The sequence below is a fragment of the Petaurus breviceps genome, unplaced genomic scaffold (assembly GCF_028583685.1).
Source record: "Petaurus breviceps papuanus isolate PSGF00001 unplaced genomic scaffold, PetGlider_PUasm1.0 90808, whole genome shotgun sequence".
Classification (NCBI taxonomy): domain Eukaryota; kingdom Metazoa; phylum Chordata; class Mammalia; order Diprotodontia; family Petauridae; genus Petaurus; species Petaurus breviceps.
In genome coordinates, this window is record NW_027187349.1 from 10,675,714 (window position 1) to 10,689,659 (window position 13,946).

The 13,946-nt window shown below is 40.6% G+C and overlaps 1 protein-coding gene across 3 annotated transcripts; it reads right to left on the reverse strand.

Moving 5' to 3' along the window:
• Positions 1 to 285: 285 nt before the first annotated feature.
• Positions 286 to 13,495, reverse strand: TBXT (T-box transcription factor T). Of its 3 annotated transcripts, none has more exons than XM_069070565.1 (8): positions 13,290 to 13,495; positions 12,134 to 12,398; positions 11,111 to 11,245; positions 9,343 to 9,404; positions 9,158 to 9,219; positions 6,687 to 6,860; positions 3,872 to 4,001; positions 286 to 1,236 (listed from the first exon to the last, which is right to left on the reverse strand). In XM_069070565.1, exons 1-8 carry the CDS (start codon positions 13,493 to 13,495, stop codon positions 963 to 965), a joined length of 1,308 nt encoding a protein of 435 aa, XP_068926666.1. In that variant the 3' UTR covers positions 286 to 962. The 3 variants fall into 3 exon arrangements, with proteins under 3 accessions (XP_068926666.1, XP_068926665.1, XP_068926667.1); XM_069070564.1 differs by having other exon boundaries at positions 6,687 to 6,863; XM_069070566.1 differs by lacking the exon at positions 6,687 to 6,860.
• Between the last annotated feature and the right edge of the window lie 451 nt (positions 13,496 to 13,946).

Below are 13,946 nucleotides of genomic sequence, written 5' to 3' on the forward strand. Positions count from 1 at the left end.
AAAATTAAATATTACAAAGAACCTTACTTCCTTTATCATCTAATAATCCTTTCACAGCTGCTTGAAATGCTTAGTGGGAAGTTCTCTGAAAGTATCTTATGACCATCTGTAATCAAACAGCAAAACTCACCTTAAAAGGTGGGGGATTTTATTTGCATAATAACAACTAGAGCAGCCAAAATTTGCATATTGCCTTTATTTAGCAGGAAATATTTCCTGCTGATTGTCTTTGGTTTTGTTTTTTTTTTTTTTTTGGTAGAAAAGGGAATATAAACATACAGTTGTGGTATAATCTAACTATACAAATAATTGCAAATACTCAAAATAATAACACTCTAGTGGGCTGAGAATTTCCAAATTTTACAGTTCAACTAAATCTTGTGCAATCCTAATCTTGTTTCCGACTATCTATTTACTCTGTCTTTAAACAGCTCAACTACAATTCTGTTCACTGCCGTACAAAGTGACCTGGAAATTGATCCAAAGTAACACTGAATTTCTTTTTAAATTATACAGAAAAGAACAGTTCATTTAAACCCCTCACTGACAAACGGACAATATGGGGATCATTATGTTTGGTGTCCAGATTTTGTTATCAAATACGGAGTGGTCTTGTGTTTGTCAGGTTTCTGGGCCCCAGTCAAACAAACGTAGGTGAGAGCAGGCTGGCTAAGTTTTTGTTGCTTTGTTTTGGTTTGTCCTAGATCCAATTCCTGGTGACATATAAAGAAGCTCAAACCCAAGCCCAAGACTGAACTTCTGCTCGTCTTTCCCAGAATTGGGGCCTTAATACTCTTGCTAAAACAGCAATCAAGCTTTCATTTCTTTTATAAATGTAGTCCGGAACTCTTTTTCTACACCATTAAGAGAGACCTTTAGGAGCAGACCAAATCAACCCATGGGAATCAAGAGGAAACAACAGCAAAAAGTCTGTGCAACTCTTTTGTAACAAGTGCCTCGATTTACATGGAAGGTGGTGATACAGGTGTCCACGAGGCTGCGAGGCGGGCATGCGCTGAAGCATCGTACTGGCTGTCAGGGATGTCTGTGGCTGGGACGCTGCCTTCATACAGCGGAGATCCCGAGGAAGAGGGGGCTGAAACCGCATGGGGTAGGGGCGGGTAGTGCGCAGCGGAGCCCCTCAAAAACTGAGCTCCCAGCCCATTGGACATCCCGGCTGACTGAGTCACTGGAGTGATGGTGCTGTTACTCACGGACCATAAGTTAGGATACTGACTGCAATGAAGAAAACCCACGTGAGTAGAGAGCAGGGAAGCCAGTCACCAGCGGGGAGAGCAGGTGCACAAGAGAGATAGCACAAAATCCTGTTTGGAATCATAAGAACTTGTGTATCTAAATATTGTTCCCAAAACAGTGAGACAGGTAAAGTGGGGAAGGTTATAATAATAATAGAAGCTAACTGTCTTTCCATTTGACCCTCATAGCATCCCAGTGTGGCTGGTGTTATTATTACTCCCTTTTATAGATGAGGAAACTGAGGCTGAGAGAAGTTGTTATTTGCACCAAGACAGACAGATAAAGTATCCTGAAGAAGGGTTAGAGCTCTGGCTTTTCAGAACACTATCTCTCCTCCAATAAGCTACTCTTGTCTTATTTTGATTTCTCTTTGGTAGGGAATGATGGTAAAGTACAAATGACTAATCTAGGGTTCCTACACAAACATACACAATAAGTGTTTGGTGAATTCAATTAAACCACAAATATATACTAAATCTCTGTTGCATGCAGAGCACTAAGATCAGGACAGGAGATACAATGTTGGCATCTCAATTAAAGTTTATAATTTAGAGGGAAGGAATATGAAAGATATATAACCAACTGTAAAATAGAGAAAGGCAAATCCTTTACCAGTTCAGGGTTTTCTGGGAAGGATTCATACAGGAACTAGTCATTTGAGTTAAATTTTAAATCAAGTAGGATTCAAAAGGCTAAGGAGAATGACTAATTTCCTGGCATTGGGACCAACAGGAAAAATATCACTGTGGAACGTCAGGGACAGAAGAAAGCTAGGGGAAATGACTGGTCCATCCAGGTAGACTAGGGTAGTTCAGAAAATCAAGAACATAGAGGGGAGCACTGTTAAGATAAAATCTGGAAAGGTGGGATGGTTCCAGATTGTAGAGTGCCTTGCACTATAGAGATGAAGAGTAACTTTCCTGATTCCCAGTTCTATATCCCTTAAAATTCATACAACTCGAAAATATCTTACCCTATGAAAGGGAGTTATAATAGACCAGGGACCAATTCAATGTTATTTTGTGTACTCAGTTACCCACAGTAAAAGCCATTCAAGCATGATAGCTTGAATCAGGGGGCCTGAGTTCTCATCCTAACTGCAGCAGATGTCCAAAGACTACCATAAGTACTAAGGAGAAATTCAGAGATGGCTAATACACAGATCCTGAGCTGCAGGACATTACAATTGAATAAGATTGTAGTAACATACATCAAATACACAACATGCAAGTAAGTAACATACATAAAAATAAGTAACTTATAAAGGGGAGCCTCTGGGCAAAGGGGAAGGCTCAGGGAGGTAGCAGTCATAATCACAGAATTTTGAGAAGTTGGATGGAGGAGAAGAAAAAGGAAACAAGCATTAATTACGTCCCTACTTCAATGCCAGGTGCTATGCTAAGTGCTTTACAAATATTATTTCACTTGACCTACACAAACACTCTGTGGGGTAGGTGCAATTGTTATCCCCATTTTATAGCTGAGGAAATGGAGTCAGACAGAAATTAAACGACTTGTCCAAGGTCAGAAAGCAAGTGTCTGAGGCTAGATTTGAACTCAGCAGCCACATAGTCCAATCCATACGAGAAAAGAATCCCCCCCATAATATAGTTGACAAGTAGTCATCCAGCTTCTGGCTGAAGCCCTCCAAGGAGGGGGATCTGGTCCCCTTCCCTCTTGAGGAATCTATTCCATTTTGTATGACTCCAATTGTAGGGAAGTTTTGTCTTATTTTTTTCTTGTTAAGACTAAAATTGGCCCCTTTTCATCTTCCCCCTATTGCTTTCGGTTCTGCCCTCTGGGGTTAAACAGAACAAATCTAAGCCTTCTTTTCCACAACATCCCTTCCTATGCTTGGAACACAGCTATCATGTTTTCCCTAACTCTTCTCTAACAAGCTGTACAACCTTAGAGACAAGTTACTTAGAATCTTTCTGGGGCCTCAGTGTTCTTATCTGTAAAACGAATGGACAAATAAATGAGGAGAAGAATCTCGATCACCTCTATGGTACCTCCTAGTTCTAAAAGTTATGGCCCTTTATAACCGTGAGTGATTACAAGAATTAATTATATTTCTTTCTAAATCTGAAGTCCTTGGCCCCTGGATACTTAGTATCATTTTCGGCAATATGTCCTCTGTCCATCTCTTCCTGCTCCCACCCCAAGTCCTTCCACTGACTCTTTCATTTATACCAATTTCATCCACTTACTCTTTCAGAACAGGAGCTGCATAATGTGATTCCCTGTTAATAAGTGGGGTAAAAAAGGATGCATGTTGGAGGACTAAATGAGAATGCAGAGGTTTTCATGTCTTTCTATCACCATAAGGGGGAGCTACCTTAAAGCTGAACTTGGGTCAGAGGATGAGGGGAGAATTACCTTCTCCCCCAATCCCCAGCTAGCTCTGAAGCCTGCATGAAAGTGGCTCCTGGCTGTTCTCCTCTGCCTGTACTAAGCTGGCCAGAAGGACAAATATCAAGCAGGAGGCTAAAGCTCTCTCCTGACATATGAAGAAACCATGGGCCTCATCATTCACCCATGTGATATACCAGCTGCTAAGGGCCCAAAACATAATTTTGCACAATCTTTGAAGCAATACAATTATAACCCTTACCTAGAACCCGGAGACGTGCCACTGCTGTGACTCATGGGCAGCATACTGGTATGGGTGGGCATTCCAAGACTGGACCAGTTGTCATGGGATTGAAGCATGGACAGACAGGCAGAAGAATTGTCAGAATAGGCTAGGGAATTTATGGGGGAAAAAAAGATTACTGGGGCATCTCCTAAACAAAAAATTCAACTTGATACCGAATTTTAAAATGTTCATCAAACCAAATAGGTCAAACAATTGTTGTAATTCAAATTATTGTTATCCATTAGAAATATCCATTTATATGCCTAATAACAATGCTTTTAGAGTAATTTGAGACCTGTGCCAATAGTATATGCTTAGAAGAGAACTTAAACAGTTGGTAATGGAATATACACACATACATACATACATACATATACACACACACACCCCGTTAGAAGTGGTAAGCTCTATTTAGATGGACATTTTGGTGAGCAGAGGAAATATTCTACATACCTAAACTTGCTTAGTTGGAGGGAAAGATTCCATAAAGAAATTGTTCACATCAATAGGAAGGTATTATTACTGAGTGATAAGAAATTACACATAAATACAAAGAAATACAGGGACACGTGATAGAGAATGAGTAACAAGCTTAGAACAGAACACATACTAAGTCTGTGACAAAGTAAAACTGGGGTCAAAATCTGATGTAAAGACATAAGAAGAATTGGAAAGAAACATGAGTGGTTGTTATTAATTTGGTAGAGCTTAGTTAATATTAATTTTTAAAAGTAAAATGAAAATTACTAGAAATTTATGAGTTCTCTATGCTATCATTCTTTTTTTTTTCCTTTTTGGAAGGGGGAAGGCAGGGCACTTGGGGTTAAGTGACTTGCCCAAGGTCACATAGCTAGTAAGTATTAAGTGTCTGAAGCCAGATTTGAACTCAGGTCCTCCTGACTCCAGGGCCAGTGCTCTATTCACTGTGCCATCTAGCTGCCCCTCTATTCTATCTTTTAAAACAATTTTCTTTTAATGCTTTTCTTGAGGGTTAAAAAGGTTTGAAAAGGGTCAGAGGATCTGGACTTGAGTCCCCTCTCTGATATCTGAGTGACCTTAGGCAAGTCACTTAAATTTCTCCGATCTCAGTTTGTTAGATGTGAAATTAAAGGGTTGAACTAGAGTACCCAAGTTAGGGTGAGGTACCTTCTGGCTCTAGGTCTAAGCTTTGTTGTTATCAAGGATATTTACTCTTCGTGACCCCATTAAGGGTTTTCTTGGCAAATATACTGGAGCGGTTTGCCATTTCCTTCTCCAACTTATTTTGCAGTAAGGAAACTCAGGCAAAGAGGGCTAAATGACTTGCCCAGGGTCACACAGGTAGGAAGTGCCCAGGGCCAGACCTGAACTCAAGAAGATAAGTCTGACTTCAGGCCCAGCACTCTATCGACTGCACCACCTAGCTGCCCAGGTCTGTCTATGAACTTATTAATTAATTTTTTTTTTAAATTTAAAATAGAGAAGGATTAAGCACTTGGTCAATCATTAAAGGTAGGCTTGCTTAATAAATATCATCTAATTTCTTTTGCCACATTGTTTTTCAGGAGCTGACTTGGTGATAGAGGTACCACTTCATGGTGACAACTAGGCTTTTCTTATTAGTACCATCATTAAAGTCAACAGATGTTGGGAGCCCCTTTGGAGGCAGTAGAAAGGTACCCAGCAAACCTATCATTCTTCTCTTTTATGCTCCTTCATGGCTTGAGCCAGCAATGTAAGGGAAAGATCTAAAAGGCGCCCTCCTATGTCAAAGAGTAATAATGACAAAAATTTCTTGATCTACTGATGCTGGAGGGTAAAGGAAGGAACAATATCATCCCTACTCTTGAAGACATTTCTAAATCTAGTTGAGAAATAAAAAAGATACATATGAAAACAGCAGAGTCAATAATTCACACTAATCAAGGGTTCTTAAGTTGGGGCTCTATGAACGTGTTTTTTTAAGAAATATTTTTGTAACTGTATTTCAACATCATTGGTTTCCTTTGTAATCCTATGTAATTTCTTTTATGCATTTAAAAATATTCTAAGAATACATCCATGGCACAAAGAAGGTTAGGAGATCTTCCATTAAGTAGGATGTATTAAATATAATATAGGAGGGACTATACACAATTTCTAAGGAGAAGGTAGGCAAAACATTGAAATCCAAGTGTGGTTTAAAAGTCAGGTTCCATGTCCAAGATGATAAACTTCATGGTTTCAGTTGAGTTTTAGTTGGAAGAGAGAAATCCCTGGTCAAAGACATTTTTACAACCAAATAGTATGCTTATTTACATTTTATTTTACAAAAAACCTCAAAGATCATTGTATTATATTGTATCTGATGTGACTCCTCCCTTAACAGTGTCTTCTAATACCAACATTTATATAGAGTCTAACTTTCCTCTTCATGTTGTTGGTAGACATTCCCAGGGTGAAAACGGTAGAGCAGTTGTACTTGGTAAGTACTACTCATTTTTATCTAACCCTTGATAGAAGAAGAGATATTCTAGAAGCCATGTTTCTGACTAACTTGGGGTGACTTTCATTAATGCTTTTCCATATCCTTTTATTTTGCATGAGTAAGATACCCTGATACCCTGAGGTTTCACACACATGTATACATTCCAGGATAAACATCTAAAAAGCATAAGTAGGCAATTATCTTACTCATTTCCCCTCTCGTTCTTCCCTCTCCCGGGTCCACATCCATGTGCAATCACTCTCTTCCCAAAAGGCAGGTCAAACTAGGTTCACAATAATCAACCTCTTTTGATTACCACCAACTAATCACAGACATCAGACTTACTTGGAGAGTTGTTCCTGTGAGTATAAGGGTTGGGATAAGGAGATGATCGGTGGTTCCTCAGTGTGGGGTACCGTTCACAGCCATGTGTAGAAGATAGTGCTAAAGGAGAACCAAACTGAGCATGGGGATTGGCAGGTGGGCAAAGGGTGCCAGTTCCAGGAAGAAGCCACCCTCCTACTGCAAGAAAGAAATACTGAATCACTTTGGGGCTTATTAAATCAGAAAGTAGGCAAGAGAAAAGGTCTTTAAGTTCTACTGAGTTTGATAAAATACATAGTTTTGCTCCTTAAATTGTATATCTTTTAAAAATATTTCCCTTAGACCTCTGATCTCCTTCCTTCCTTATTTCTCCTGAAGCAGCTTCAGATCAGTTTTCACGTGAACAGCTTAGTTATGTAGAAAGTAAAATTAATCAGAAAATACATGTGTGGGTACAAAAGCAGGAATTCAATGTTTGAATCAGTTATGTGGCAAGATTCAGAGTTTAAATCTTCCCTCTCCCCAAAATGCTGTCTTTTAATATTTTTAAGTATGAACAGTTTTGGCACTGTGGATAACTCTGCACAATACAGATCACAACCTCACAATACCTTAATAGACAATACAAAGATTTGTGGTTGAAAAAAGTCATCATTTAGGAAACTTAGGTAACATGGTAATAATGCCTGTAAGACCTGATGAGGATGTCTTTGGAGGATCCCCAAAATACTTTCTTTCCTCATGTTCCTTCTCTCTCTCTCTCTCTCTGTCTCTCTATGTCTGTCTTTCTCTTTTCCTCTGTGTGTGTCTCTGTGTCTGTCTTTCTCTCTCTCTGTCTATCTGTCTCTCTCTTCTCTCTCTCTGTGTCTCTGTCTCTGTGTCTGTGTGTCTCTGTCTGTCTCTCTCTGTGCCTGTCTGTCTTTCTCTCTCTTTTCCTCTGTGTGTGTCTCTGTCTCTGTGTCTTTCTGTCTGTCTGTCTCTGTCTCTCTCTGTGTGTGTCTCTGTCTCTGTGTCTGTCTCTCTCCTCTGTGTGTGTCTCTGTCTGTCTGTCTCTCTCTCTCATACATACACACACTCTTCAGCAATTTGAAATCCATTTTTTCTTCCATTTCCTTTAGGAAAAATGTGGTCACTTGTTTCAGAAACTCTGAAGGGGAACAATTAATTTGTATAAGTGAATGGCTCACAATTGCCAAACTACAAACAATTGCTTAGACAAGATCTAAGTGAGCTGAGCAGATACATCCACAACATATGTGAAACCTCATCTGTGATCCCAGTTTATTCATCTACTTTAAGCAGCTTTAAGTACTTTTTTATTTACTTTAGAAGAGATTTGTTAACTACCACAGGATGTTAAACAGCTACATATTCAGGGGAAAAAAAAGAGGAAAAAAGTTTTTAATCAGAAGTGTATCATGTCTGTTGATCTCTTTGCTGCCACTTCAAATTACTGGCCATGACCATGATGGTTCCAACAGTATCATTACTTTTAAACCTCAAATTCCCTAGTCATTATTGCTTTGCCTGCAGGTAGTACTTCCCCAAAAGCTCTGGTCTCTGCTCTGCATAGAGAGAGGAAGCTGATACACTTTTACATAGGGGCAGGGAAACCCTCTCTCGTAATATACCCATAGGGCCAATGGCCACATTGTAGTTTTATAAAGAAAGTCTTACTTGTCTAGAATTGACCATGCCCTTTCCCCACAAAGTGAGTACTAAACCCAGAACATACCAGTATGAAGCCAAATCCTAACCTTTCACCTATCCTAGCAGCCATCTCAAGGCTATTTTTGAACTGGTAAGCCTGCCTAGGCCTTACAGAAAGCCTGGTCCAATTTAACTTTGCCTTGCGTGCAGCACAAAGCAATTTTCCAGACCCTATAATGACCTGGGACTGGATTTAGAACTCCCAGGAACACTTAAGGCTAGACCCCCTTGAATCACGTCAGTCTTCCCAGTTTAAGAAAGATTCCCATTTTTTGCAAATCTCACAACAAATCTGGTTCCTATGACATTCACCCACTAGCACCATTTATTAGAAGTTAACTCTGCTGGTGTGTATTCTTCCTGTGCTCCCACCAGACAAGGGACAGACTCTGAGGCCCCTAGAAAATGTCTCTCTTTCTCTCCTCTCATTTTTCTGACCCTGATTCTTCCCACCTGTTAATCTGCCTCTGTGTGTGTGCACAAGGAGGCAGAAGTGAATGATAACATAATCCTGATCAAATACAACTTTCCTAGCTACAAAAGTTCACAAAGTCAGAGAAGTGCTGATCTTAATTGAGGAGGTGATCAGTACGGGGAAGGTGGTGTCAGCATCATTCTTACCATGTGCTCCTGTGCCCTGTACCCAGAAGTAGAACAACTTTCCTACCCTGCCTTCACTCAGTGACCTCAAAATTACTTTCCTAGTCTTCTAGGTCTATCTCCATCTTTTAGGATTTAATAACAAAGTGTATTTTAAAACAATAGTTTAGTGCATAACATACCTTGTGAATATCCAGTCTGTTGGTTGTCTCCTGATTCTTCCAGTATATCTTTGTGGTCACTTCTGTAAAAAACAAATTTAATTTTGTCAAAAAAAATAAAACTCTTCCAAGGGACTGTGATAGAACTAATATTTGAGCTTCTGTATACTTTGCTAAGTGGACATGGTTAGTGGGAATTTTCTCACCTTTCCTTTGCATCAAGGAAAGCCTTTGCAAATGGATTGTATTTAATTTTAAGAGCAGTGATCTGAAAAACAACAAGAAATTGAATTTGCTAATATATTTTTGCATTGGCCCAGTACTAAACAACACCCCACAAAAGATCAACAATCGGCAAATATCCAAATGAATTTTTCTATGAGAAATCTTCTCTGACAAATGATGATGTTCTAAAGAAAATTTCCACTAGTATCATTCATAGACAGCTTGCTTAAAGCCAATTTCTTGAAGATTGATCCTGATACATTTATCAAAATCATCTAATTGTCTCAGATTAATTTTTGTGTGTATACAATGTTTAATTTGGCCATGTACATTTAACAGATTTGTTTTTAAAAATTGTCATTATCTTCAGGGCACCATTTGTTGTATAAGTTCTGTCAGGGAAACAGAGATCATTGACATCTCTATTAAATCCCTGGCAAGATTTTACCCCAAACTACCCAAACAAAGGATTCCATCCTCAACAGAGAGGCTCTTTCTCCTTTCAAGTCAAAAGAAGATTCTACCGCCTTCTTTCCTCATTGGACAACTTTGATAGGCAGGAACTTCTTCTATCTATCTTAATTTACACTGATTAAGATCTGGGAGGAATCTTAACGGTCATCTAGTTCTAAGCCCTCTCATTTTACAGATGAGGAAACTGAGAATGAGGGGTAAAATTATTTGTTTTCAGATGCCAAACAGCAGAGCTCCAATTCAAACACTCTCAGCTCTAGATGCAGCACTCTGTGATAAAATTAAAGAAATGGTAGGCCTTGTCATTTTTTTTAATTCTACAAAGGCAAAAAAAAAACCAAACCCTTTCTCACTATTTACTATTAGTATTAGTACTGCTATATTTGTTGATACTTATATAGCATTTGGGGTATCTAGGTGACACAGTGTTTAGTGTGTCTGGAGTCCAGAAGACTCATCTCCCTGAGTTCAAAACTCAGACACTTACTAGTTGTGTGACCCTGGGAAAGTCTCTTAACCCTGTTTGCCTCATCTTCCTCATCTATAAAATGAGCTGGAAAATGAAATGGCAAACCACTCCAATATATTTGCCAAGAAAACCCAAAATGGGGTCACAGCGGCAGATATGAGTGAAAAATGACTGAGAAACAACATATAGCATTTTAACATTCATACCATGTTTTACATACATAATTTAACTTGATAATATATGTGAGAGGCAAACTGCCCTAGCCTAGTTGGATAGACATCTGACCTTGTGGGTTAGGACTGCTGGTTTATGAAACATATTTCCTGCTGACCTGGGACAAATCGAATAACTCCTTAGGACCTCAGGCCACTCTCTAAGATTAGAAGTTACAGATTTGTAGACTAGGACAGAGAATTTCTTCATCCAAAATGCTCTATAGCTATGAAATCACAGATTAAGAACCATACTTTGTCATGTTATTTCATTTTACATTTATTTTTCCTTTCCTCTCCTTCCTATTTCTCTTGAGCCTGTCCTCCAAGGTACTCAACATGATTCACATGCTTTAAAATTATATTAGTCCAGAGGTAAGCACTTTTAAAAGTTTAAACAGAATAAATCCTTACTGCAAAATGTATTTGCCCAAACAGCAGAACCAAATGTGTTCCCTTTAAAAAGGTGGTCCAAGTCTTCTGCTGTTTATCTTATCTCTTCTCCCTCCACCCCCATCCTCTTCTTTGTAGGGAACTCCAAGTTCCAATTTTGTGAGAGAGTGAAGAAAAGCAATTCTGAATAGTTCTTCCTACCTCTTCATTCTGGTATGCAGTAACTGCTATAAACTGGGTCTCGGGAAAGGAGTGGCTGGTTATCATGCGCTGGGGCCCACCGACTCTCACTATGTGGATTCGGGGCTCATACTTGTGTAAGGAGTTCAGCATGATCTGAGGAAGGCAGGAGAAGTCCTCCATTAGCATGCATGGTGAAGAAAACAGCTTCGTCAGAAAGAAAATCATTTGACACTAGTGCTTTTAGGAGGAAGGTGGCCATTCTAGAACCCAGTGTGCACGTCTTAAGCATAGCAGATGCCTCCCAAATCAAAGAATGCATGGTTAGGGGAAAAAAATTCTTTGGGTCATAGTCAGGTACTACCTCTCAAGTTGTTTATTCGCATTGTTTCAAAGGATAACCTGTTTGTAAAGGTGAATGAGAAATATGCTACACAAACACCATTAAAGTCAACGAAAACCAATCAGAAAAGTCTTTGGTCTGGCAGAATTAGGACCCGAGGCCTCCATAATAGCTAGGGAAGCCCTTAAAAAACCTGCGTTTGTTTTGTTTCTTGGCAGGAAATAAAGTCTTCCATTATCTATTCCCAGACACAAAAGAGAAGAAAACTAGAACAGCAATTTTTATTTACTACAGGATGAAACAAGCTTCAAGTTGTACATATTATAGGAGACATTTAGTTTTACTAGAAGAAATGTTTATAATCAAACTCAATACATATCCCTAGCCTTGGGATACCTGAAATCTACATATGGGGGTGGGAATGGGGAGCTACACAGTAACCAATCTCTCTCATTTAATCCTTAAATTTAGACTTCTTTTTCCTTGCCTCCTGCCCTCAACATTTTAGACAGACTTGCAATTACTGTTATCAGTTTTCTATAAATAAGAAGTTAAATCTTGAATCTGTAAGGCAAAGGGGTAGGACTCTTTGGCCTGAAGAGATTGATCACTATGTGTCCCCTTGTCTCTGTCCTTCTATCCTTTCAACTTAGGACCCACTTCCCCACCCAAAAGTCGGTCAAAATGAAGCCAGGACCTACCTGTCCCCCTCCATTGAGTTTGTTGGTGAGTTTGACTTTGCTGAAGGAGACAGGTGCCTTCATCCAATGAGCTCCAAAATTTGGTGAATCTGGGTGAATGTAGACACAGCTTGGGGCCTGCGGTTCTGGTTTGCCCCCTGGCACCCACTCTCCATTTACATATTTCCATCGGTGATTGTCTGCAGCCACAAAGTCCAGCAGAAAAGAGTACATAGCATTGGGATCTAGGCCAGATACATTCACCTTCAGCACCGGAAACATTCTCCTGGAAAGGGTGAGAAGCAAACAGGAAAGGGCCAGAGATGAGGGCCGGTGGGGTAGGGGAGGGAAAGGACAGGGGAAACTGTTTGTTATGTTCAGAGAATTTTGTCCTTAGTATATACCAAGTTCTTAACGTTTGAATTGATGACCCTCAGAGCCCACCCAGCAAAGGGGCCTCTCTTCCTCCCATTTCTTGGTTGGTTGTAGGGATACTATGAAAAAGGTGGGACTGGGAAATTTCTGGAATTGAAGAAGAAAAGTAGAGGGAGGTAGGAAGTAGAGAGAAGAGGAAGAAGAACTGAAAATTAGAAAACCCAACATTTCCACACATGTCCTGAAATATTCCAAGTTTCCTGACACACTACATTCCCATAGGGTTGGTAGTTAAAGATATGTAAGAAAAAGTATAAATTAGTGCTAATCCAGGGCCCTGGCCTTTCAAGCTAACACACTCTTGAGGCCTAGCTCAAATCTGCATTCTAAAGTGAATGGGTGTATGTGTGTGTTTGAAAAAGGGATGAGGTGGGGTGAAAGGACCAGTATTTCCCAGAAGAAAAGGGGGACATAAAAGATTACCCCCCAAGAAATCAAGGTCCATATTCACAGCCTTTCACAGTGTGTTTCCAGACTGCAGAAATGCAGACCTGCCCCCTAAATTAGAGGGCTTATCCTCAATCAACCAGAAACTGAGTCACAGGACTGGAGATTTAAGAGCTGGATGGGACTTTCAGAGTCTCATCTAATCCAATGCTCTCATTTTACAGAGGAGGAAACTGAGACCCAGAGGGATGAGTGACTTGGCCAAGGTCATACAGATAAGCAATAGTAGAAGTGAACTGAAGAGAGTTTGGAGCAGGAAGGTGGGGAAATCTCGGTTTGGAGCTCCACATCTTACCTGCCGTTCTTGGTAACGATCATCTCGTTTGTGAGCTCCTTGAATCGAAGCCAGAGCTCGTTCTCCTCCAGCGTGACTCGCAGGGCGCTCTCTGTGGGGTCCCCCTTCTCGCTCCCAGCCTGCAGCTCATTCTCCACAGCACTCAGCAGATGGTCCACTCGGTACTGCAGGCTCTTCCCAGAGCTTTCAGTGTTGGGGGAGCTCATCCTCTCACCCTCTGCCCCCCCTCCCCACCCCCCTCCCCTCCCCCCACCCCCAAAGGTCCAACTCACTCTCCGAGAGCCACCTTCAGCTATACCAGGTTGCCACCTTTGCAAGAAAACTCAGCGCGGAAAGGAGTTGTGAAGTCTCCCAGTGCACAGCTCAAACTTGGAAGGAGTGGGTAGATAGAAATTGGGGGGAGGGGGTCAGGGGAAAGGGGAGGGGGGAATAAAGTTAATTCCACTTGAACTCTCGCTACGTGAGACAGAAACTGGTCTTAGGGATAGTAATTATGCCCCCCCATAAATAGAGCCCATGTGGCCCTGGGAAGACGGGGCAAGCCTGATTGGACAGGAGCTCCCTTTGATGTGCTTGGCCCTGGGGACCGATTGGCTGACCGCGGCCATATCAGAACTGGGCCCGGGGAAAGCCTGTGATGTTAATTGCCGCCAGTGG